The sequence below is a fragment of the Rhinolophus sinicus genome, linkage group LG02, assembly GCF_036562045.2.
Source record: "Rhinolophus sinicus isolate RSC01 linkage group LG02, ASM3656204v1, whole genome shotgun sequence".
In the NCBI taxonomy this organism is placed as follows: domain Eukaryota; kingdom Metazoa; phylum Chordata; class Mammalia; order Chiroptera; family Rhinolophidae; genus Rhinolophus; species Rhinolophus sinicus.
This window is the reverse complement of record NC_133752.1, coordinates 186,756,625-186,782,855: the sequence shown is the minus strand read 5'-3', so window position 1 is coordinate 186,782,855 and position 26,231 is coordinate 186,756,625. Positions and strand designations below refer to the sequence as shown.

The 26,231-nt window shown below is 43.9% G+C and overlaps 1 protein-coding gene and 1 pseudogene across 3 annotated transcripts in view; both read right to left on the bottom strand.

Moving 5' to 3' along the window:
* TCP11L2 (t-complex 11 like 2) overlaps positions 1-25,334 on the bottom strand; it is a 35,377-nt gene extending 10,043 nt beyond the window's left edge. Inside the window, exons 1-7 of one of the 3 annotated variants that reach the window (XM_074326251.1) lie at positions 25,316-25,334; positions 16,684-16,875; positions 13,942-14,077; positions 10,274-10,394; positions 9,026-9,246; positions 7,012-7,148; positions 192-379 (exon numbers count right to left, since the gene is read on the bottom strand). In XM_074326251.1, coding sequence (XP_074182352.1) covers positions 192-379; positions 7,012-7,148; positions 9,026-9,246; positions 10,274-10,394; positions 13,942-14,077; positions 16,684-16,840 — 960 coding nt within the window. In that variant the 5' untranslated portion in view covers positions 16,841-16,875; positions 25,316-25,334. Of the gene's footprint in view, positions 1-191; positions 380-7,011; positions 7,149-9,025; positions 9,247-10,273; positions 10,395-13,941; positions 14,078-16,683; positions 16,876-25,025; positions 25,163-25,315 lie in introns of those variants that run through there. The other 2 variants (XM_019728449.2, XM_074326252.1) reach the window with 2 other exon arrangements.
* Positions 2,402-3,066, bottom strand: LOC141568826 (U1 small nuclear ribonucleoprotein C-like; annotated as a pseudogene).
* Positions 25,335-26,231: the final 897 nt, after the last annotated feature.

The following is a 26,231-nucleotide window of genomic DNA, read 5'->3' as shown; positions in this document are numbered from 1 at the left end:
TGAAGTGGAAAAATAGAAAGGGAAATTTAATACCATGAAAATGTAAAATAAGCAAATAATCCAAACTCCCATTTTATCTGATTTCAGGAAAGTCATTACACCACATGCAACACAGACCAGCTGATTCACAGCTGAAACTTAAGAACTAAAATATTGGTAAACTTCAGAGAAGAATAAAAAAAATCACTTACCTCTGGTAATTCTTTTTTCTGATAATCCCACTGCAACAGTTTCAAATAACTGTTATTTAGCAGCAGTGTAGGCCTCAGGCTTGGCTTGGAGCTGTGTTCCGCGCCGGGAGTTGAAGCAGTCTCAGAAAGGGAAAGTAATTCTTCATCTACAGATTCTTTTATCCATTCCGTAGTTTGATCAAGAGCACCTACAAGTGAGAAGGCCACACATTTTTCCTACAGCTGATGGATCCTTTCACTTGTGCATTCTACATGACAGATACTATGTGAGGAGCTGGGCGTGAATGAAAAGACAGCCATACCCCTCATCGAGATGGGGAGACAGATCTATAAACTAACAGTTACAGCAGAATACAATGCATACCAGAAGGTATAGTTGAGAATGGAGAGAGCAGAGGTTGTCCAGGGCACAGTGTAACAGAAAGAGCTCCATCAGTGACACTTGAAGATACAAGGGAAACGGAAGAAAGGGCTGTTGCCCCAGGCCAGGAAAATAGCCCACACAAAGACCAGAAAAAATGACAGAACATGGCACATTCTGGATGCTACAATCAAATCTGTATTGCTGGTTCATAAACACCAGCAGGGAGAGAATGGTAGCAGATGGCACTGAATGGTAGACAGGCCAACTCACACATGACCTTGAGTTTTGTGCAGGGAAGGTATTTAGAATAAAGGCATTGATTATTAGACATTTTGGGTCCTGGTCCCCTTGGAGTGTTGATTAAAGCTATGCCTTTCGCAAAATGCACGTGCAGGCTGGTGTGCACACTTTACTTTAGACCCAGTACTAAGGTTTCCCATTAGAAACAAATTGCTTTTTATACCACATTTCTTATAAAATTATTATTTGGTAGAATTTATAAGGTGGCAATTGCTAAAAAAAAAAAAAAGCACACTGAACACAGGTGCAGATTTTTTAAAAAGAGCCAGACAACGAAATAAAGAACAGTCACCCTGAAATTCTTCCTCGTACCCAGCACTTCAACAGTGGTAATTTATAAGCAGCTCTGTTTGCCACACTAAAGCAACACCAACCCCCAGAATTTCACAATTTTGTTTCTCCTCAGTTGGCAACTGTTGTTCTTGGTTTTTCTAGTTCTGTTTCTAAAGATGTAAAAGACTTGCAGTCTTTTATTTGAAAGATATCCAACAGAGAGGGAGAGAGTGGAAATCACCATGGATATAATTATAATGTGGCAGTAATAAGCATTTATACTGCAAGCTTAATCATTTACAGCTGACACATTTAAAAGCCCATTTAGTTATCTCAAACAAAAGCGACAGTGTAGCATAGTGGTTCTCAATCCTGGCTGATTTTAGAATCACCTGGGGAGCTTTAAAAAGAAAAAAATGATCTTGGGCACAGCTCCTGGAGTTTCTGATTTAATCAGTCTGGGACAGGGCTCAGGCATCTGTGTTCAAACACCCCAGTGATCCTAGTGTGTCACCAGGATTGAGTATGACTGGTAAAGCAGCATGAGCACGAGTTTAGAGTGAAGCATCGTTTTCTCTCATGGATCTGCTGAGACTTCATTTCCACAAGCTAGTAATTAACTGTTCTATATGACTCCAAAAGCAAGGGCAAGCCCACAAGACACTTGTACCCTCAGTTCTTCACGTGGACAGTAATAAGAGCCTTTCTATTCCCTCATTTATTCAGTGGTAACTGAGTACCTACTATATACCAGGCACTGCACCAAATGCTGGGGAATCACAGATGAGTCAATCCAGTCCCTGCACTCAAGAAGCTCCTAGTCAACCAGGAAAGAAACACAAGAAGAGGCAATGGCTTTATAGGTGGGTTCACCTAAGAGTTTCCCAGAGCAGTGGAGGGCCCAAAAGCGCTGCACCAGACTTTACTCCTCACCAATACATGCCCCTGATTTCCTGCCAAGGAGGGTTGGCTGACCGCTCTGAAATTATCTCTGGTTCTCTAAATCCAAATCCTGCCAGCTGTTAATGACCCAGCCTAAATCCTAAATCCCCCTCCCTATGGGAAGCTTTTCTTGATTGTATGGATCTATCCTTAACTCTTCCTTCTTAGAGCTCCCACCTTTGAATTTTTGATCTGGCTATCATTTCTCTTGAACAGCGGGGCTGAAAAACAGCTGCTCTCTTTTTTTTTTTTCCAACTAAAAGAATTGACAATTTTATTTTCACATTTCACAATACAAATGAAAATTGCTTTATTTTGTCCCATGACTCCCTTCCCAAACTATTCTCTTTGATAGGAAGCGGGAGCGAGTCTTCCTCGTCATGCTGTTAGAAAACATCAAGTCACAGCACCATGATCTTCTGGTGAAATGGAACAAGTTACATAAAACTGATAGAAAGAGGCTCCCCTCTTTCCTTATCTGTCTGGTTGAGTCACTCCTGGCTGAGTGGGTACCATCATGGGAAGCCAGGAGGTCTCATCAATGGTGGCCCCAGCATCATTGGCATGTGGCCTGCCACAGGCGGCCTCGTTCCAGGAGCAGGTCCCACAGGAAGAGAGGGCCCGTCATAAGCATGATGGGACAGCCCCCCATACGGGGTGCTGGCATCAGACCAGGGCGAGGAGGACCTGGGAGACTGGGGGGAGGTGGGATCCCTGCCCCTGCAGGAGGAGGAACAGAGGATGGAGTAGGAGGTCTTTCCTTGTTGAAATGCTGTGGTGGTTTTGTCAGTCAGGCTCTGAGCCTGTCCTTCCATCCATTTCTGATCGTAGTCTTGCACATTCTCTTTGGGTTTCCTACCACTGCAGTGTGTCTGTCTCAGATGGAGAGTCATGATGAGGTATGTATGGCAGGTCTGAGCAATAAAACTTGGGGATGTTGCTGCGCAGGCTGTTGGCCACTTTGTTCCGTGCCACTGGAAATGACCCAGCTTCTCTATTTTAAAAAAATTATCATTAAACGTTTCATGTGCCTTCGTCTCATTTTCATCTCACTAGAAAGATCACTGTGAGCCTAATCTATGACTTTGATTTTTAATTTCTCTTTCCTTTGACTTAGCTCATAGCACAACTTGATAGGTGTGTGAAATGTCTGGCTTCGTCTTGGCTTCGACCCATTTGCTTTGGAAACGAATCAGGTATTTCTCCGGTGGTATTTGTCACATAGTAGGTGCTCAAAAAAGCCTCTGCTCTCTATATGTGGCAGGAGAGACCTGGTAGGTTTCCAATTTAATTCACCATCTCTGGATGGCCCGTTTTGAAGTATACATACACCATCCTGACTATGGAGCCCAGGAGCTTTCCCTCAGGTTTTCCTACCTAGAGTCCTGACATTCTCCTGGTTTCTGGCCTTGCTCGGGGTAGGTATTTTAGCTTTTCTGTGAATTGCCTTATCCTTCCATTCACTTCCTTTTTTGCTAAATTGGCCAGAGTTGGTTTCTATTGATTGCAATATCACCCAGCTGATATAACACAAAACTGAAAAATCCAAAGAAAGTCACCAAAGCAGCAGCTTGGCTTCATCTTGGCTCAGCTGTGGAAGGCCTACCTTCTAGTCCGAGCTCCACTACTTATTATTCACTGTGTGACACTGTCCTTGGGTGGGTCACGGCTGAGTATCAGTTTGCTCATCTTTAAAATGTTCTGTGAATACATCCTGAATGCCTTATAGGCCAAGCAAAAAGAATCATAAGGCCATGTGATGTATTTCTGAAACATGTGTATGTCCCGTGGGATTTTTGAAAGAATCACATGAAATGAAGTTCATGAGAACATTTTATCAGCTGTAAGATATTTAAATAAATAAAACCTTTTTCTTTCTGAGTAGCTTAAATATTACTTGTGGTATGACCTCCCAGGGGTACTCTGTCTCTTTCCACAAGTAATTCAGTTGTTGGATCTAATGTGGTTACCTTTTTGATGTTTAGTACATACACTCAATCATTGCCTAAGGCTTTCTTGGGTATATTTTAAATAGGCAATTGTGTATATAAAGTCTCTGTCGGCAAAGTAAAATATTTTTTGGAGTCAATTCAGAAATCCAGAGTACTTCTCTGTATTAATTTTCCAATAATTATTTTATAAAACTCATGTACACACAAAACTCCAACACTTTTGTCTTTCTGTGCAATGCCACGAGGCTCTTATTTTGATAGTAGGACACAGTGGCCGACTTTTGGCAAAGTGACTTAGGATATAATTAACAACTGACATACACTCTGCTTTCTTGATTTCTCTGGGAACATATTTAGAGCTGGGCAGTAATGACCTCTATATATCAGCTGGATTTATTCTATTCTTAAATCTCTGGAAATATCCAAGTCAATGTGAAAGGTGTAAATGAATTACATGCCACCAAGCCTGGGTTTTAAGGAAAGAAACAAATCATTCAAGATAAATAAAACTGTAATTCAACCCTGTAGTAAGGAATTTGCTCAAGATTCCAAGCTACCTTGATTCAAAACATGGAGACGTGTGTACATGTGTGTATATACACACATATACAGACACACAGATGAAACCAACCACTAAATCTCAGGAAAATGCTACGAACAAAGTCCAGATTCAGGTTCTATTCAGGTTCCACTCCTCTTAATCCCTCCCTCCCTTTGGAACTAAAACAACATAGGCCTGAAATCATAGCCTGTTTGTTGTAGAAGGATCCTGAGAAGTCATCTAGTCTCACATGCCACCCGATGCCAGGGCTCCCGCTGCCAATCCCCCAAAGACAGTCAGTATCTGGTTAGCAGAGAGGCAGTGTCCCACAGTGGTTGAATGCACATGCTTTGGGGGCAGAGACACAGCTGGGTCATCCAGGCTTTACCAGTCACTAGCAGTCACCTAGGGTAAGCACCTTAACCTCGATTTGTTCATCTGTACATGGGATGATAACAGGAGCAGCCTCACAGGGCTACTGTGACGCTTGGATGGGCTAATAAATTTAGTGTTTGGCATGTAGGAAGAACTTGGCACTTAGTAAGTGCTTAAATACAATGTAGCTAGTGGTGACGACTATTATAAAAGAGAAGCCCTTTCCAACGTTCAAACACCTCACTGAGGAATGCAATGAGGCAGTACTTCCTCCACTCCCACTCTGTCTTGACGCCCACCCGGTCGGCTTTAACACTGCCATCAAGGCTATGGAGGATCCTCGCACAGTCATATCCAGGGATCCAGCCGTGGCCTTCATCTTTCTTAACCACTTAACAGCACTTGTCACAGCTGATAATGTCTTCCTCTTCCGAACACTTCCTTCACATGTCCTGTAGGACACTGCTCTCTCCTGGCTTTCTTTACCTCTCTGGATACTCCACTGCTGGATCCTTCTCCTCTTCTCAAGCTCCAGATGCTCTGGAGTCCCAGGTCCGGCCCCTTCAGTGTCGATATTCACTGCCTGGGTAATCCCAGTCAGTGTAACACTGTGGATAAGAGCATGGGCCACGGAGCCAGACTGCTTGGGTGAGTCCCAGCTCTATAACTTACAAGTTGTATTATGGAGGCAAATGATTTACCCTTTCTATGCCTCAGTTTCCTTGTCTGTAAAATGGGGAGTAATTTTCTAAAGTTGTTATAAGGGTAAAGCACTTATAGTCTTATAAGCATTTTATGCATGTTAGCTACTATCCAGTTCTGCGGCTTTATCTACCATAAAGAGACTGATGATTGCCAAATGTAGATCCCCTTGTCCACTACTCTAGTCTCTTATATCTAAATGCCTACCCGACACTTCCATGTTGATGTCAAACAAGATCTCAGGGTTCATACATCTAAAACTGAACTTGACTCCATACCGTCTCCCAACCTTCCTTCCTCTCGTCTCCCCCATCTCACTAACAGGCATCACTATTCACTCAGTTGCTCAGGCAAAACTCTTAGAGTCATTCTCAACTCCTCTCTGTTTCCCCTCATCCAACTCTCAGAAAATCTCGTTACTCTACTTTCAAGACACACCCAGAACGTGACCCCTTCTTACTACGTCCACCACTACCACCTGACCAAGCCACCATCAGTTCTTGCCTGAGCAACTGCAGTACCACCTACCTGGTACCCCTGCTTCCCTCTTTGCTCCGGACACTCTATTCTCTACCCAAGAGCCAGAGTATTCTTTAAAAATGAGTATCAGATGTTGCTTCCCTGCTCAAAACTCTCCAATAACTTCCCATCACACTTGGAATGACATCTGAATTCCTCTCCTTTCCTAACAAAGCCCTGTACCATATCCGCCGTCTACCTCTCAGCCTCATCTCCAACCGCTCTCTCCCTGCCTACTCCACTCCAGCCACACTGTCTGCCTTGTGTTTCCCTAACTTCACAAACACATTTCTGCTTCAGGGTCTTTGTATGTGCAGCTAATTCCGGCTGGAATGTTCTCGCACATCTTCACATGCCCCTTCCTCAGTCCTTTGCAAACTCCGCTCCAATGTCACTTCTTAGAGAGGACTTCCCAGTCCACTTCTAAAAAACACTCCCCACGCTCACTCCTGCCCATTACTGTCTGTGCCTTTATCCTATTTTTCTTCATAGCACTTAACACCGCTGGCAATATATGTTTATTTGTTGGTTTGTCTACTAGAATGTCAGCTCCTTGGGGGTCACAGCTTCATTCTGTTTTGTTCACTGACTGCAGTATCCACAGCACGTACGCAGTGTCTGGGGCACGGCAGGTGCTCAATAAATACTGTTTTTAATGCATGAAGACATGAATAATGCTTAGCACAGTTCCTGGGGCAGAGTAAATAGCTGTAAGTTTGTGATGTCAATTTTAGAAGCTAAAAAATGTTTAACAGAAAGGCCAAAATTCTTTAGTGACACTAAAGATGTCAAAAATAAAATTATCGTATTTTCACCCGATTTCAATATAAATATACAATATACTATACTTACTTGGAGTTTCTTCTAAAATTTCCTGGAACTTGGTTCTCTCATAATCCACCAATTGGCGTTGCAGATGTGGTCTAAGACTCTTAATTGTAAAATTGACCATGTCCATTTTCATGAGGTCCAGGACATGAAATATTTGTCTAAAAATTTCAGAGTTAAAATAAAGAGGTGATTAAGAAATTAAGCTGAAATTCATTAAATTTTATCTATTTTCTAGGCTGGAAAAAAATAAACATCCCTAAAATGCTTTTAAATTCCAATCACCATTTGGCAAGGAAACTTTTCACAGAGGGCATTACACATGCTTTCCAAATGTATTCTTCTACAGATCTCAAGAGTATTTGTCTTAGCAAAAGGAGTACCTCCAGCTGAGCCATTACATCCAGTCAGGGACTGACAGAAAGACACTAAGAAGTATAAACGAGGATTCTTAACAAAAAAGATTCAAGAAGGAATTTTTATTTGAATGCCCCTAAAATTTTAAGGAGTCTGAACATAGTGTATATGGTTTCTATTCCTAAAGGAGTAAGAAAAAAAGAAAAGAAAGGGTGGGGTAATGAGGCACCGGGGAAAGTACTTCCTTTTAGGGTTGGGCAGCCCTGTGCTCAAATGCAGCTTTGCAACTGACCAGCTCAGTGGCCGAGCTCGAGTTACTCAATCTTTCTGAGCCTCAATTCCCTCCCCTGTGAAAGGAGAGGACATGATAGACCTTGGAGGGATGTTGTGAAGAGTCAATGAGATAATGAATATAAAATGTAGGGGACAGTGGCACCCAGTAGGTGTTCAATAAATGACCAAGATGAACACCACAGAAATTGGCATACAAACAGGTAACAAGACAACTAGAAGCAAGGATTCTGCAACTGAAGAATTGCAATCTGCCAGAGGTGAGCACAACTCTAAGGACACATGAAGCCCATTTTACAGATGGGGAAAAGTGTGACTTAGAGAGGTTATCAGTGTGCCCAAGGGCATAAAGTAACCTACTATAGGCAGTTTCCTTCCCCACCTTTCCAATACTATTTCATAAAACTTAATTCTCAGTGTGGCCGTATTGACACACAAAAAGAAGACAAGTTCCCCTCAATGGCAGAAAGTGTTGCAGACTCCGCTTTCCTGTGGGATCACAAAGACGTTACTGTCTGCACAGCCAGATTAGAGTCTCATGATTTTAATGTACACTTCGTTTCCTCAAAGAGGCCATGGCAGAGATGGCTAGCTGACCACCACAGGTCCCGGCTCCCTTCCACAGTGCATATCTGTGGCTGGGAAATGCATTTCCCGACAGGAACCACATTTCCTAGGCCCCCTTCAATCTAGGTGGGACCATGGAACTGGCTAGCCATAGTCAGTGGAATGTGCCTGGGCCAAAGTGGTTAAACACTGGGTGTGCCTTCCCTGTGATCTCCTTCCCATTCACCAGCTGAATTTAAAGGACCCTGAGGACCTGGGCAATGGTGGAGCCAAGGAGAGAAGGAGCCTGAGTCACGGAATGACAGGTGGAAAGCTGCCTGACCGAGAACTCTGACGTGGACTGTGACATCAACGGGAAAGAAACCCTTAAATCATTGAGAATCCTGGGCTATGCGCTATAGCAGCTAGCATTACCCTAATAAGGAAACCTTTCGAGATCCCTGACTAGGTCCCTTTGTTGGAGGCTCTACTTAGCCCTCCTACTTCCCCTTCCATAGCACTTATCACAATTCTAATTCCTTGTTCAGGGTCTGTCTCCCCATTAGACTGTAAACTCCCTGAGGTCAGGAACTGTCTCTGTCGTTTTCATCACTGCATCCCCAGTGCCCAGCACGTGCCAGCTAAACAACCCTGTTATATCAGGCTATCTGAAAACGCGACGTACACAGTACATGACTGACTTCTCCTTGCTTATTTGGTTTTCTTCTAGGGCCAAGGATTCCTTTGAGAGACTGTGATTATGTGGTGTTCCTGGATCTCCACACTCCCCTTCTGAGTGAACTCAAAGGTGCTCTAAGAAAATGGAAGCAGCCAAAGTGCTAACCTCAGCACCTCCACGATGTTGCCAGTGGCCTTCAATTCTCGGATGTCGTCATCTCTCACGGGCGCGCACAGCTTTCCCATCGTGCTGATGACATAGCTGGCCAGGCCCTGAATGTCCACGGCACTGTGCTCGGCCTGCTGCCTAATGAGCTCTGTGTCCAGAACTTCACAGATCTGGTTGCGAAGCCGGTTGCCACCAGGAGTGAGAAAGGAGAGAAGAATCTACACAGGGAAGGGAAAGAACAATTACCAGCATCATTACCTGAATAAAGGGTGTCGTTTTTCATTTCAATATCTACATGACCAAGCTCCCTGTTCATATTTTAATACCCTGGATGCCACAGAAGTTTACAACGAGAGCACTCTAATGTCTCAACCCTAAAAGGAAAGACCTGTCTTCTGAATTAAAGTCCCCCCCAACTCACACACACACTTCATGGAAAATTACTGATAAAGTCAGAATGAAAGCAACTGGCAAGGAAGCAATATTACTGAAAGAACTTCAAAAAGTTTACAGATAAACCGTGCAAAGACAGAACAAGTTTCAGATCATGAATCCAAAAGAGCCCTTTAAAGAAGAGCAAACGGAATTACCCCATGGGCTCTATTAGTATATTTTAGATAGAAAATATTTATAATATATTATTACATAAGCAATCTATATTGAGTATCAATACATAGCAGACACTGTACTTATACACACAGCATGTGGTCAGGACCACAGGCTCTGAGCCAGGGGCCTCAGTTCAAACCCCTCTGTACCCCTCAAAGCTATGTGACCCTGGGTGAGTCAGGGAACATGGTTTCTTTATATAAAATAACAGGCATAACTACCTCCCAGCGTTATGGTGAGGATATATGAATACTCCAACACTTGGCATGGAGCAAGTGTCTTATAAATGTTATCTAAAACTATAACTGTCATCTCATTGAATTCTTACAAGTATCCTGTAAGCACTCAGGAAAATGACACTTACAGAGGGAGAGGCCATCACCAAAACAGGTCTATCTGACTCCAGAGGCTGTGCTCTTGATTACAAGCTCCACTCTGTGGGCTCAATGTCTCCCTCGTTCCCTCCATGGCCCTATTTCCCAGCCCCCACCCTCCTCCAGGAGATGCAGAGAAATTCCCTCCCAGTGACTGAACTTGCTCAGTTTTTCAAAAAGCATCTCTAATACTCTTTGGAGGACATGAAAGCAGTCTTTGGGGGGAAATAATCACTAATTAATTCAGACAATGTCAACTTGCCTCTCTGATTTCTTCAAACAGTTTGATGGCGTGTTCATACTCTGGAGGCTCAGCATTCAATTCTGATTCCAAGACATCCCAGAAAGCCTGGTGGACAATATGCTTCACTTGGCTGGCCAAGCTATCGGAATGAAATGGATTGAAAAAAAAAAAAAAAAGAAAAAAGAAAGCATTGTTTTCCCTGTTTATAAAGCAAATACGTTCATGGTAGAAACCTTAGAAAACGCAAAAACAGAGACTAAAAATTGCCCATAATCCCATTATTTCTCATTTAATGTACTGTCTTAACACAGAGTACCCAGCATATACAATACTATATACTTGTTTCATTTAATGTTCTGTCCTAAGTATTTCCCCTAGACTTTTAAAATGCTTCCTCCCTATAGCTTTCATTAAGTTCATAAAATTTTGTCTCAGGAGATACCATAATTTACCCAGTTACACTTCTACACAGATTCTTAGACTTGTTCTAGATTTTGGGGATGAGAAGGCAAAATTGCTCTTTCCTCAACAGCTGAAATTTTATGGTACAGAACAGTACACATTGGCTCCAAGGAGACATGTATTTGAAAACCTGCCAACTTCAGCTTAGATGTCCCATTTAAAGTTAGCCAGACCAAACTGCTGAAATAAGAGCCTTCCTAGGAAGAGCTGACAATACAATAGGTGGCCACCTTGCTTCACCCCTTATGTCAACACCCTAAAATAGGTACACACTAAAACACACATCCCTACGGAACTCAGATGCCACTTTGCAACAGCTTTGAGAAAAGCACATATTTCCCTGCACCGGAATTACTTCTCAGTCTCTATCCCCCACAAAGGCTATACCTTTCCCAGGTAGAGGCCACAACTTCTACTAGGTACCTGCCATTGCACCTAGCACAGCACCTGGCACATGCGACGTGTTCAATAAATGCACAGTGAGTGAATGAATAATTTGATAGTCAGGCATATCTCCTAATTTTTCTTTTTAAAGTACAAATAGCTAAATATACAATAATGCTATGAGAAATGAAAATCAGCTTTCTGAAGAGCACGTTAACATCATTTCTGTAAATGCAAATACTATAGTGTACTCAGTAACTTTAAATGTTAAAACTTATGCAACATAAATGCCATTTCCAATGTTTGAGACGCTCTTGAACTACAGAACAATTAAATTACAAAGGCCAACACTGCTGGGATGGACTTTCGCTCTTGACTTTACAAGCCTGACGTACTTGGCTTAAATGGACCCAACAGCAATGAGCTAAAACAACTTTATAGCTCCCTTGGGACATCTGAGTTTAAATTTAAGTTTTCCTAAAGGCTGAAAGATACTTTTCAGGTCTTTTTCTGGGGATGGGGTAGGGAGATGAGATCAATTAAATCACTTATAAGCATTCCTATCAGAAATCGGACTTAATTTACCAAGTTTTTTCCCCATAGAAAATATTTGGTAAAATATGAATCATCCATATTTTAAAACGTAACAACTTGGCCATTGTGGAGAGTCAGCTGAAAAATCAACACTTATTTCATTTTAAACAAAGGTAATGTTTTAAAAAAATCAAGGGAAGAGGACTCCTATTTTCCATAGTATTAGGTTGGTGCAAAAGTAATTGTGGTTTTTGCAATCATTTTAACCTTTTAAACTGTAATTACTTTTGCACGAACCTAAATCAAAGCACTTACGTGCAAGGCACTTGCATGCCATTTGCACGCATTTGTAGTGAGTATTGCAGTCCCCGTCCCATCCTTGGGGAACGTGAGGCTCAGATACGGCCTCAGCAGAGTCAGGATTCAAACCCCAGGGTCTGTCTGATCCTAAAGTACCTTCACCGCGGCCTGTATTTGCAACTTTTGAATTTCAGGTACAAATACCCCCCAATTATCTTTTGCCGTGCTTCATAAAACACTCTAATTTTAACTTCAAACAGCCATTTTTCTTAGTCAATAAATGTTTATTCAACATTCAATATGTGGAAGACACTGTTTTAGGCACGGGGGATTTTATAGTGAAAAGAAAGTCTCTGCTCTCAGAAAGCTTATATATTAGCAGGGACAGAAAGACAAAAATCATCATATTAAAAATGAATAAGACAATTTCAGAGCTACGAGGAAGACAGTCAGACAACGTAGTAGATAGTGATGGAGAGGGTAACAATTTTGCTGAGTGGCTGAAGAAAGCTTCTCTAAGCTAGTGACCTTGGAACTGAGACTTGAATGGGGAAAAGAAAGCAGCCAGTGAAAATCTAGGGGGAAAAGAAGACGAAAGAAGGGACCATGTCCCTGGGACGGGATCAAGCTGATGTCCCCGAGACGAGCAAGGAAGCCAGTGTGGCTGAAGCAGCACAAGTAGGAAGGAAAGGAGTAAGAGACAGGCTGGGGAAGAAGGGCCTCACAGGCCACACTAAGGAGCTTATATTTTTATTCTAAGTGCACTAGAAAACCACGGAAGGGTTTTAAGCAAAGAAATGACGTAATCTGATTTACCCTTTAGAAAGATCTCTATGGCAACCGTGTGACTGTGGGAGAACTAAGAATGGAGAGGGAGCCATGAGTTAGGACCGAAAGAGTCCAGGTCAGAGGGGATGGCGGCCTGGCCTAGGGCCTGGACTAGCAGTAGAGCTGGTATAAAGGACCCTGGTGAAGTGCAGTCATCAGAGACAACCCACCAGACATGCCGACTTTGGCCAGTCATCTCAGAAAATATTAAGGATTATTATGAGCAACCTTCCCAGGAGCAGAAGGACTATGATCCACATTTAAATGTAAAAAATTTTTGATGTTTACTATTTTCCTGCTTTAAAACAAATGCAAAGGTTCTGATGGAATCAAGCATTACGTGTTATCTTAACTGACAGAGAGAATGCTCCAGATTTATAAACGGCACTGTAAGATTGAAGAGTCAGTGCCATCCACCAGGAGCCAACTTTGCCTCTAAAGATGACTTATCTGGAATAATGGTCACAAGCCTTTTCCCTCTTTGTCCCAGCCACTGAAGCCAGCGAGAGTGAGGTAGGATCTAAGAGTGGGGCTATAACCAGAGGTCGCCCGGCACCCCGAGGTGAATCAGGGCTGCCGATGCAGCTGTGATTCCTCCCTCCAGAGGCTTCTGGATCACCTATTCTTAGCACTTTGGCAACTCAGCTGCATTTGTTTATCTTTCACAATCTGAATAATATCAGTTTTTAGTAAGTCAATCTGCAAATATTTCTTGAGCATGTATTATGTCAGCTACTCTGCTAGGCAATAAGGAAAGAGCAAACGATATAGTCGTAGTTCCTCCATTAATGGTGCTTTTGGTCAAATGGGAAACACAAAGATTGAACATAAATTTATAAGACATCTTAACAAAAGGGAGGCAGAGGGGGCTACGGGAGTCTTTAGCAAGATGCAATGTAGTCTAGCGGGCTGAGAAATGTCAGGAAAAGCTTCCCTCAGGACAAGGCATATACGCTGAGTTCTAAAGATTACAGGTAATGTGTACCCTAGAGGAATGGTTTTAAAAACACGTATAAGACCTTGTTAGAGAATCAAATCATATTTACTCCCAGTGGCTATTATAGAACTTCCAGGAATCAGTGTGAATATTTGCGTGTGTACATACATGTACACACACACACACACACACACACACAATCTGCAGCACAGTTTATGCACCACAAACACTTCTAGGTTACCTGTTCTCAGGGAGGGCATCTTGTTTCAATAGAAAGTTCTCATTTATAGCAATTTCATGAGCAAGAGTCATGTCTGCAAAGTTCCTTGCTGCAGCCATCACTTCATCAAATGATACAACCCTGGGAGGGCTTGTTGCTGAAAGAAAAACAAAAACCCGTTAATGCGGAAGAGAAGCTGTCATCCAATGAAGCTTCCTCATGCAGAAAGAGTGTAAGTTATTCCAACATTTTTTTTCAGGGTTTTACAAATAAAAAGAATATATTTTAAAATAGGTAGGCTCCCCTGCTTAATAGTGAAGACTTCAAACATTTAAGAACTCCTTTGATAACATCAGTTACTGTATTGATAATACATTTTCAAATGTTTTTGAGTTAATCTTATTAACATAGGCTATAATTTTTTAATTACCATATTTTGCTGTGTATAATGCGCTTCCATGTATAATGCACACCCAGGTTTTTGGCCCAAACTTTCAGGGGAAAAAAGACTTTTTGTTTTAATTTTTTAATTCAAATTTTTATTTGTTTACATCTTGTTTGTGTATTATAAAGGAATTTTAGCATTTACTTTTAACATATTATGGTACAAAAATTTTATGTAACAAATAATTATAAAACATGAGAACAGATACAAAGTACAAGAAATTTTATGAACCGGTAACAAATTTGTGATATTTACATATCATAGAAGGCCAAGTTCATCGTAAGTTCAACAAAACTGATTATTGTATTCCAGGGTATTATTTTGCATATGGATATCGTTATTGATTTCTAGAGTTACACTTTTAACTTATAATCATAAATAAAAGAATTAAAAATATTTATATAGATACAGAATTAATACCACCCATGTATAATACGCATCCTTATTTTTCCCTCACAAACTTAGGCTAAAAAAGTGCACATTATACACGGCAAAATACGGTAAATCACCTCAATTTTTTAGTGCCTATTACATTTGCATTTATTAACATGTCATATACAGGAAATTGATAAGACTTTTTCTGCAATTCATAACTCTCATTTATTTAAGCAGACTCACTATGAAATAACTGACCTTTTAAAACCATGATTTCTAAAGGTGTAGGCACTATAGCATAATGCTTAGGTTTGGTTCCAAGTTTGCTACTCATCATTTAACTTAACTGAGGCCTCACTGACCTCCACATAGGGCTGTCCTGAGGTGATTACATAAGGTAATTTAGGTAAAGAAGAACATAGTAAGAACTCAATCAATATGGGTAACTAAAATAAAATCAGTGGCATAATCTACTTCTCAGTAGGAAGTAGTAAATAAAAAATTATTCTACTTTTTTCTAACGATTATTCTAAAAAAGTATTCTAATAAGTCATGTCCTTTTGAAATCACTGTTGGAACTCTTAGCTTAATTAAAAATCATTCCTCAGACAACAGTACTGACTAGTAATTCTTTGCTACCTAAATTAATTTTGAAAAGAAAAGGAGGAAGAGGAAGAGGAGGAGGCGGAAAAGGGAATACACAGAATTAGTAAAACCCTTCTTCAGGATTCCTAGGTACCCTTTTAGAGGCATCAACCCCATATACAGCATAAACAGTAAGAAAAAGCAACAGAAAGCTGGGAGGCTGCTAGTAAATTCTTTTGCTCATTCTCTGTCCCATTAAGAATCTCCTTAAAAATGTCTGCACCCTTTGGTCCAAGAATCAAATTATATCTAAAGAAGCCCTGCAAAGGCTTTGTGTAGTAAGACGCTCATAACGCTCTATTTGTAACAGCGAAAAATGGAAACAAAGTGCAATGATAAATCAGTGGTTACATAAATGTATGGTGTATTCACTTGATGAAGTAGTAAGCAGTCATAAAAACAATGTTTTAAAAATACATTATCATGAGTAAATGTTTTAGTTATAATACTAAGTGAAAAGAGTCCACATATACGCACATATGTCTATGCGAAGAATGAAGAGATGACAGAGTGCCGCCATCTGTCATCTTTGGGTGATGTTATAGGCAACATTTTCTTTTCTCTATAACAACTGTCCAAGTTTTAAAAATTTAACGTAAATACAAATGAACAAACTTCTGAAGTGAGCATCGGATCACATTAAACATTAGTTGCTTTTTTCTGCATTTGCTTTGTCAGTTTGTTATAGTTTCCATACAAAATGCCAATTAAAAGCTTAAAAAAAAAAAAAGAGACAAACAACTGCTTTACCCATCTCTAGCTTCCACACACAAAAAGAAGGAAGAAAAGATGGTTTCCCTTCACTGGGGCCACTCTTTTAACTCTTTCTCATGCCCCTAGTGTTGTAATTCCCCTTATGGGCACTTTTCTGGGGTGATTTGCACAACATTTCTTGAAATTGGCAGGAAACCCTTTAGTTTATTTCACTTCCTGCCTGACCCTTGAATTGGGGCAAGTTTCCTTTCGTGTAAATCAGAAATGATCAGAAAAGACCAACTGAATTTATGTGGCTCAAGAAGGACTGGCCTTCCACTACTAGAGAGAGAGGACCGGTGGGGTTGACAGTGAAACCAAAGCAGTTCAGACGCAGTGATGAAAATGAAAACGACCAGGATGTAAACTTTGGTGGCTATGCATTCCTGAGAGCCTGTACAAGATAGCTGCAGTGCTATTCCGGTCCATCTAGAAAGGAGAGGAAGTCTGTACTCTGATCTCAGTCATGTCTGAGTTTTAAAATCCAAAACCCATGTCTAGCACCATCCCCACTGTCCCCAGCCTCTGCTCCCCTGTCAGCTTACAAGCAGGAGAGCTGGATTTGCTGGAGGAGTCACTTGTAAAACTCTGCCTGGAGCACTCATAGTCACTGAGTGAAGCCATGCTTTCGGAGAACCTGGAGGAGTCTGAATCGCTGGGCTGGTCCTCGCCCACACACTGCTTCTCGCCATGGAAGGGCATTTTGTGTCCCTGGAGTGTGGGTAAAGAGATAGCACCTGCACAGACAAACAGACCCTGCGTCAACATTCTGTGGTACTTCCAGCGGTGGTGCCAATCCTTCTTCCAGCGTGGACAGCCGCGCTGCACGTATCACAGCACCGGAAAGACTCCCAGGTTACCTCGTGCTTCCCACAACACCCTGGCCAGGCAGGCTACCGCTAGGCCTTCAAGACTGCCTTCCAAAAGAGGGAGTCCACAGCCATAGGTCTGAGCTTACTCAGGACATACTCAGGGAGAATACACACGCTCAGCAATAATGAACGGGTCCTAAAGAAACACAATGCACAGAACACACGCTCGTCCGCCTGGGCTGCTAAAACACGGGAGGGTAAGAGGCAGAGTGTGGGGCTCTGTGCTCAGACTGCCTAGATTAGAAACTCATTCAGCCTTTCGTCTTGTGACCTTGAGAAGTCACTGAACGACCTACCTCACAAGTAAAACTGGACTGAAAGACCACCATCTCATAGGGTTGCTTGAAGATGAAACAGGATTAATCTTATGAAAGTGCTTAGCACAGCACTCAAATGTTAGCCATTACTATTGTTCCTCTGTCTTTGTTTTAATGAAAATATTTTTGAAATCAGCCTTGTTAGTTGTCTGTGAGCCTCTTGGGGAAAGGACAAGGCTAATTAAAATCTCTGGCTGCCAAGTCTGTAGGTTCTTCTCCATTTTCCCGTAAGCTGCCATGACATGAAGAGTAAGGCCTGATCTTTGGTTTGTATTGGACAATTTACAAAGTACCCACTGCCACCCAGTGAACAAACAGACACAAAAGATCCTGATTCTACAGGTTGTAGGGGGGAGACAGACAGATTCCGAGAGAGGAGGGGATTTAGTACTCCGTAAAACCAGTCCCTGGACTCGACATTCACTGTCGTTTCCGGGACCTCAGATTGCCTCCCAGGTCAGGGCCTTTGGGCCCCGTCACCCAACAGAAAGGAAATCCTGTGGACTCAAGATGCCCAGGCCCTAGCTCAGGAGCCGCAGCCAGGCCCGTGAGGAAGCTGGCCTTGATATGAGTGTGGTGTTAGCTGACACTGAGGGGAAACCTGGGCATGAGGAGAAAAGGCATCTCAAATCCTGAATGAACAGTGACGATAGTAAGGGTTCACTGAGTCTCTTTAAACCTGAACCAGCCCATGCAATGAGGTACACAGAGCGTTTAACGTTGCCAGAATGTGAAACCACAACTATGCATAGTATGCCGGAAAATACCTGCAGTTTCTTCCATGATTCCTTTCACATTCATTGAGTGCCTACTGTGTACCAAGAACTGGGAAAACAGTGAACAAAACAGACAGGGCCTGACCCCCATGCCTCTCAATCTCAGTACATAAAACTGTGTTTGCCAGATGCCAGAAGACAAGAAAAGGCAAAACAAGGCATTGCCAAGAAAGCATGAGAAAGGAGAGGCAGGCACGATTGGGACTAAGGGGTAAATCCAGCCGTTGTTGAGAGGAAGAGTGCCACTTTTTATCCCTTGGGTGGTAGAGACAAGGATGGGCCTCAAAGGGACTTATTAAAGGGACTTTTAAAACCCAAGGGTATTTGCACCTGGCCTCACCTAAACAACCTTCTTCAGTCCTGCCACTCATAGAAACGTACCCTAGCTTGGCCCACCACTTTCACAAACAGAAAACCACTAACTTGGAGGCTGCCTCTGCAGACTGAAGGGCAAGGAGTTGGGTGTAGCTGTCAGGAAGCTACCAGGTAGAGATATTCACCTTCTCCTAGAGTTCCAAGGCCAACCACCCCGAACACAGGCTATAAAATAAGCCCCTGAACTCTTGCCTCCTCAGTGGTGACATAACCTCCTTTACCCCAAGCAAACTAGATTCTGCTTGAGCTTTAACTCCCATCTGCTGGGGTGGGGGTGAGAGGTGGAGGTTAGAGAACTAAAGAAAAAGGGCTGCTCTAATCCTTTCACTTCCACCAAACCCCAGCTCCTAAATAGAGTGCTTGCCCTTCCCTCCAGCTTTCTCTTTGCCAACATTTTACTTCTTACTGATGGCACTTCATGAAAATGCCACCTTCTCCAGGAAGCCTTCCCTCTACCCTCTGGCCAAAGCTAAGGGCACGCTTCTTTGTCCATCTGCAGCACATTTCCTGTGTTTAGTCCCTCGTACAGTGATTTTCCTCCCGTGGCTACTTCCAACTCTCCTTAATAAGGCAGGGACTGTGTCTCGTCTACTGCCAGTATCAAGTTTGTAACAAGTATTCATTCTCTGTCAGCTGAATCGGAATCATTGAATCCCACTTGGTAGAGCTTCAACCAGAACATTTGCAAACTGATATCACTACACATTTACAGTCCTGGTACTTCCAAAGGTCATGCGGAGCAGAGAAACCTACCCCTTAAACCTCCCTTCCCAGGTTTAGGACTCAATAGCCCCTGCTCCTTATCACACTTGTATTTGAATATCTTAAACTTTGTTTCCACTCCATTATCTTTTTCAGTCATTCCGTTTTAACAACTGTGCTATGTATGCTCTTAATCCCTCTTCTCTCTGGCTGTTTTTCCAAGTAAAGGTGAGTAAAAGCTTTCATCCATTGGAATTGATGAACTAGGTTAATTCATACGTGAATCCATTGGATTTATTTCACCATAAATTCATCCATTAGAACTTATGAACTGTCCATTTCATTTTTCTTCTACTGCTGAACAACACACTTCCTAGGTTTTTAGATTGTTTAATAAAGCAGCAAAGTACAAAGATTTGAAAAATAAAAGATCTATGTTAGAAATTAGAAGTCCGGGGTCTGAGGCCTGGGTCAGTCATTAAATTTGCTGTGTGACTTTGTATACATCACATCTGCTCTCTTCACCCCATTTTTCTGAGCGAGTTGGGCCAGTTATAAGGTCCCTTTCGGCTAGGAATTGCTAAAATGCTATAAACCCAGAGTTCCCTGAGGCATCACTGGAAGTTCTGAGAAATTACCTGTGCTCGTGGCAGACATGGTTAATAACATGCAACTGTACTTTCTTCCAACAATTCACTGAAGGTCGAGTTTCTGGCCCAGGGGCTAAAATAGAAAATCTAAAAGCGTCAACATGTTTAGAAACTCGTTTAGTTGGCAGAAGCCCCACAGCACACTGGGCTTTAGTGCATCCACGCAGAAACTTTTCTTTGAAGCCAAAAATGCCCATTTTTGCTTTATTAGGAAATTGCCTATTTCCTCATATAGGCATACTAATAATACCTAACTTGGAGGACTGGTGTGAGATTTCATTTAGTCAATGTATGTACAGTACTTGGAACAGTGTCTGACACAGAGTAAACAGGATACAGATGTTTGCTATTATTAGTATTATTTGCTTCTGTTATCATCATTTCAGGCATTAAAAATTCTAAAGGGAAGAATAGTTTTATCCCGTGATGATAAAAGCATATTTCCCTACAGATAAACAAGGCTGGGGATTAACCTAAGACAGAACTCTTGCACTTGTGTGAAATACAAAAGCCAAAAACAAATGGCCTATCTTGGTGTAAATGGTCTTCTGCAAGTTCCTTCACATCTGTTCTTACTTTTCTTGGTCTCGGGTTTCCATGTAAGTCATCTGGGGACATAGCTACTTGACTCAAAAGACAATGAGAATAATTAGATTGCTTTTAAAACTATTTTGGATTCTCTTTTAGAACAGTGATAATGAAACCAGCCTGATTCTTTATGAACGATAATGCTTCTCATAGCGACAGATTTAGATCTACTTAACCTTCACCACTGCAATTCACAAGCAAACCACACAACTTTTTAGGAACACCACATCTCATCCTACCTGGAGGATTTACTCACTGGCCAAAGGAAAAGTCAAAGGTGAAGACAGAAAATAACGCCAAGCAAAGCCTCCAACACTACCGTGGGTCACTATTCTAAGAAAATAATCACATTTTTCATTGCAGTGTTCCATATGTAATAATAAATGCAATATTATATCGTGACTTCCAAAAGCAATGACTACGATACAGCAGACACTTAAATATTTATTGTCGAATAAATAAATGGATGAATGAATGGCAGTGTAAGGGGCTAATCCTGTATCCCACCACAGATGGAGGGGAGATAGGTTTTTAATTTGCTAGTTGATTCCTCAGTCTATGTCCAGACTACTGACTCCACTTCCTTTTTACAGCAAACTATTCTCTGCAAATGGTCCTGCACAGGTTCAGGATTGCAAAGATCCACCAAGTGACAATGCACATGTCACTGAAGCAGTAAGAACACTGGCTCTGGAACCAGGTAGACTGGGTTCTTGATCCTGATTCTTGATATTTACTGACTGGAGGCAGAGAACCTACCATTTTAAAATGGAGATAATAACAGCATCTACCTTATTGAACTATTGTGAAGATTAACTGAAACAGTCTATGTCAAGTACTTAAACTCCTAGTAAGTGCTTGACAGACTGTCAACTATTGTTTTAGTTTTCCTGAAAGAAGTCAGGAACTCCAAAAATGTCAAAGTCATAAAAACAAAGAGAGGCTAGGGAGGATATGTTCCAGATGAAGAGAGGCTTGACAACTGAGTGCAATAGATGATACTAGACTGAGTCCTGTACTGGTGGGGGGAAAATGCTCTAACAGACATTATTAGGTCAATGGAGAACAATGTTACAATACTGGAAACCTACTTCTGCATTACAGTATTAAATGTACTGAAATTGATACATGTACTATGATTATGCCTGTAGGAATAAATGGCCATCATATGTGGCAACTTTCTCTCAAATGATTCATACAAGAGAGAAAGAAAACAATAAAGCATGTGGAACAAAATGTTAACAGGTGAATATGAGTAAAAGGTAGACAACAGGGAATTGTTTGTACTGTTCTTGCAACCTGTTCTGTAAGTTTGAAATTATTTCTGAGCAAAAGGTTAAAAGAGAAGAAAAGAAGTACGGAACTAAAACTTCAAGTCCAATTCAGAACAGCCCAGTCTGCAGTGTTTAGATTTCGATTGTTCCCACCACTCTGACAGCTCAGATACCACTCCATTACAAACGTTCTTCTAGACAGTCAAACTTGTCCCAATGTCCTTCTTGAACAATGCCCAGAGAATAAAACAGGAAATAGACCAGAGTCCTTCTGAGAAGGAAAAAGAAATCATCCCTTTTAAGAGTTCTTCTCCAGGTGGTTTCCCTTTCCTTCAGAAGTCTCCCAGTGGCGGTTTATAGTCCCTCTGTCTGGCCTCTGCCCACCTCATCCTATACCTCTCTCCCCCAAACCCTTCCTGCTCCAGACACAACGGTCTCTTTGGGTTTCTCAGACATGTCTCACTTCCTACTTGGGAGCACTTGTACCTGTTATTCTCTCCTCCTGGAATGTTCTTCTCCATGATCACATGAGTGGCTCCTTCTTGCCATTCAGATTGGAAATTAAACGTTGCAACTTCAAAGTCACCTGACATGAAATCCCTACTCACACCATCTAAATCAGCCATCTGGAGCTCAGAACGCTTCCTCGGGCTAGAGCTCAGGGAGTATCACTGATGAACAAATTAAGCCACACTCCTATTCATAAGACAACTTGGGTTGTCCTTCTCTTCTGCCTCACTCACATTACTCATGCTCTCATTATGCAGTCATTTGAAGCAATACAGTTGTTTCTGCATCCTCGTCTCCCCACTAAATTTTAAGCTGCTTGCAGGAAGGAGCCCTGTCTCCACTGATTCCCAGCACCCACCTCAACACATTTCTAAGGCACCAATGATTCAAACTAGCAAAGACTGCCAGTTCCAGAGCTTAAAGAAACCTTTACATGGGTCTTTCCACCCACTTAATGCCCACTGACAGCGAATAACAACATTGAGAGCCACCACCGTAAGTGCTTTAAATGTTTTATCTCTTTGGATTATAACCTTGCTAGCTAAGGAATCACTATCATCCCCATTTTACAGAGAAGTTAATTACTTGCCCAAGGATTCCCAGCAGTAGCAGAGGCCCAACTCAAAAGCCAAGTAGTGGCTCCCTCAAGCCCATGCTTTCGACAACTCTAACATGGCTGGAGAATATTTGGTGTGCTGCTCATTCTTTCCACGCCCACTCCCACAAACTGACCTACTCATCACCACGTGAACATCTGCACACGTGTTAGCAAGCTGACCTGGCCCCCCGGGGGGGGGGGGGGGGGGTTGCTCAAGTGCTATACTGTGAAGGGCGTCACTGAAAGACTCTATTGTGCAAAATAACGCTCAACCACCCCACTGGCGAGACTGAAAACACCCTCTCCGGGAGCCATTCTTTAAGCACTGCAAAATCCCCCGTTAAAACCCAAATATCAAAAGGGTTAACCACATACAATTAGTGTAAGTCAAACAGATTTTGAGGTAAATTGTTCCGATGATCCAGCAGTGCCTTGAGGAATGGAACCCATCCAGTTAAGGTTCCATCATGGAAAAAAGAAATTTCAGAAAAACACCTCGTGGGTACCATCTTTGAAGACCCGATTACGGTCAGGTGCCAGGACAAGCAGTCACATAGGTGTAGTCAAGGGCAAGGAGTCAGAGCGAGACAGGGCTCTGCAGGAAAATCGCAGATGGTGCGGAAAACCTACATCTTCTGCAAAATGCTGCTTCAGAACCAGTTCCAAACAGCAGCACTAAAAAGTTATTTATCTGCAGCGAAGCAAACACCGCAGAGCAGAGAGATGGGTGCCTGATCCATTCCGTTAGAGAATACTGGTCTTCATCAAATGAGAGCCAACAAAGAGCTAAATAAAAGCCAACAAGCCCGTCATTGTCTAAAAAAGCAGATGTGCACACAACACGTAACACGACAACATCAGGGAGGAGGATTTCGAGGCACTTTTCACACTTGAAAACACTTCTCCTCCCACCCCTGGCTGGTCTATTTTAGTACCTACGCTTTCCCCTCTGGAGGGCGCAGCCCCTCGCAAATGGCATTGACGCTGCTTCCACACACGACTAGACCTCTTCAGCCCGGGGCCCCTGCAAGACTGGCCACCTCCCTGGGCTGCCAGGTGATGTATGACATCCCTGGAGGCAAGAGGAAAAGGCAGGCAGGGAGCTTCCTAAAGCGGGAACCACGGGTTGGCAGGTAGCAAAGAGCAAGGTCTCTGACTGGGCTGGAGATCACGAGACCACGGGGATCTCGGGGACTGATGGGCCCACTAGAGAAAAGGACAATTTGTCTAATTTCTTCAAGGTTCAAGTAACGGGACAACCATCTACAGTATGTCCCGCACGTCAGTCATTTGAGTGCCACTCTTCACGCCTGTTTCCGCATTGCCATCCTGGCCTGTTCTCTTTACCTTCACCAGGTCTTTGCATTCAAATACATTTACTTTGAAAGGAAACTTTGTGTCCTTGTGAAATCGCTCGTGTCATGGAACAGGTTCCCCTCACACTAACGAAAACACAGAACCACGTTCGTCCACGTGCCACCTCAAATCACCGCTGGAAACCCGTGGTGCCACCCAAAGGAGCAGCTTTGGGAAGCGCCCGCCGTCCCTGAGAGGCCAGGGGTTGGACCCGGGGCCTGACTGGCCCTTCCCGCGCCTTTACTCTCACTGACGGAGTTGGCACCGGCCACCCCACCCCCCCACCCCCCGGCCCACGTCCTCCCGCAGCCTCTCCCCCTCCAGCAGCACGTTTCCTGTCAAAACAAACCCTTGGGGGAGGGGACGGCGGAGGTCGAGCCGAGTGCCAGGGAAACCCCGGCAACAAACCCCAAACACACGCTTCGGGCCCTGCCCGGCCCTCACCACAGCTGGCTTCGCCCACCCCCGTCGGGCCGGGGGTCGCGGGCGAGCGGGTGCCCCCTCCCGGAGCCCGGAGGATGGGAAGCCGCTAGCAAAGCGGTCGCTGGCACGGGCCCAGCGGGATGTAAACAGCGGCCCAGCGGCCGCGACCCCGCCGCCTCCGGGGCCCGAAGCCCGCGGCCACCCCGACACCCACCGGGATTACTCGGCGCCCGCGCCCTGCTCCCACGCATGACGGCGGTTCGAGGTCAAACAAGGGGGTGAGGGGAGCCAAACAGAGCTTTATCGCCCCCGGCCCCGCGTCCCAGGAGGAGTTCCGAGGTGAGGCGGGGGAACCCCTCCGACTGCCAAGAAGCGACGTGGCCCCGTCCACCGACCCGGGCCCATCACCTCAGCCAGCGACCCCCTCCCGGGGGATGGATACGCACCGGGCCCGGCGCGGAGACAAGCGGAGGAGAACGGCGACTGAATGAGCCCAGGTCAGGGGTCTCTGGGTGTCCCCTCACCCAGCGCGGCACAAGGACCTCCACAACTCACCAGTCCAACCACCCCCAGCTTCCCCGTAACCCCACGCGGTATTTAAAGGGCCGGGAGGGACTCTAAGGAGGCAGCCACGGCGTGATCATCACGTAACTGGCGAGTGGGGGGAAGACAGCACGGAGGAGAGGGGAATCTAGGGCACTGCAAGCTCCGCTAGCAGAGCTCTGACAGATTTGACCTGTGACAGGATACGTTTCCTCATGTTCCGATGAAAAAGGCCGAGGAGAGCTTGGATTGAAGGTCTTTTGGATGCGAGAGGGAAAGGCCCCCCCTCAGGCTGGGAGTGGTGCGGTCCTGGGACTGCTAGGGGCGGGGAGAGAAGTGTTTACGGAACTGGGGCATCCGTGCCGCCCGGAGCCCTGGCGTTGGAGGCGGGGCCTGTAGGGGGCTGGGGGGCGGGGCGGAGCGGGGGGCGCGGGGGCGGAGCCGGGGCGCGGGGTCGGCGCGAAGCCACCCGCGGAAACGCTCTTTGAAGCCCTAGACGGATCCGGCCTAGGCATTGCTGCCAGCTCCGCGGCCGCGGCGCGGGTGGGACTTTTGCTACCTGACACCTCATCTAGACGGGGAGATCCAAATTGGGTGCTCACCATCACACCGTCCACACACACAGAGACAAACCAACCGACAGCTTGGCAAATGCGTTCCCACGCACCTCGGCAACCAACAGTGTCACCGACGTTTGTGTCGGCACCTCCACATAAACACCGGTCCAGATTTGCATATGGCTGAACCAGACGATTAACTCCTCGGAGTCACACCCACCCAGGCTCTCTGAACACGTAAACTATGTGTGCATGCAAAAGATAAAGCGTCTTACTTCCTCCAGGGTTCTTGGCAGCACCTAACTGTGTCCGGGAGAAGTTTCGACACTGGTTAATGTAAATAAGCAGTGCCAGGATGGGCTCTGTGCGGTCAGCCCTACTGCTCAGCTCTTGTTGTGGGCGTGCTGCAGGGTGTACAGAGACACCCTTACCCGGATCTCACATGAAAGACTATCTTCTGCCAGATGTAAATTGGTATTTCGGAGATAGTTTCATGCAGTAATGTAAATGAATTTTGTATAGACTGAAGTATTTCTATTTTGTGCTGAAATC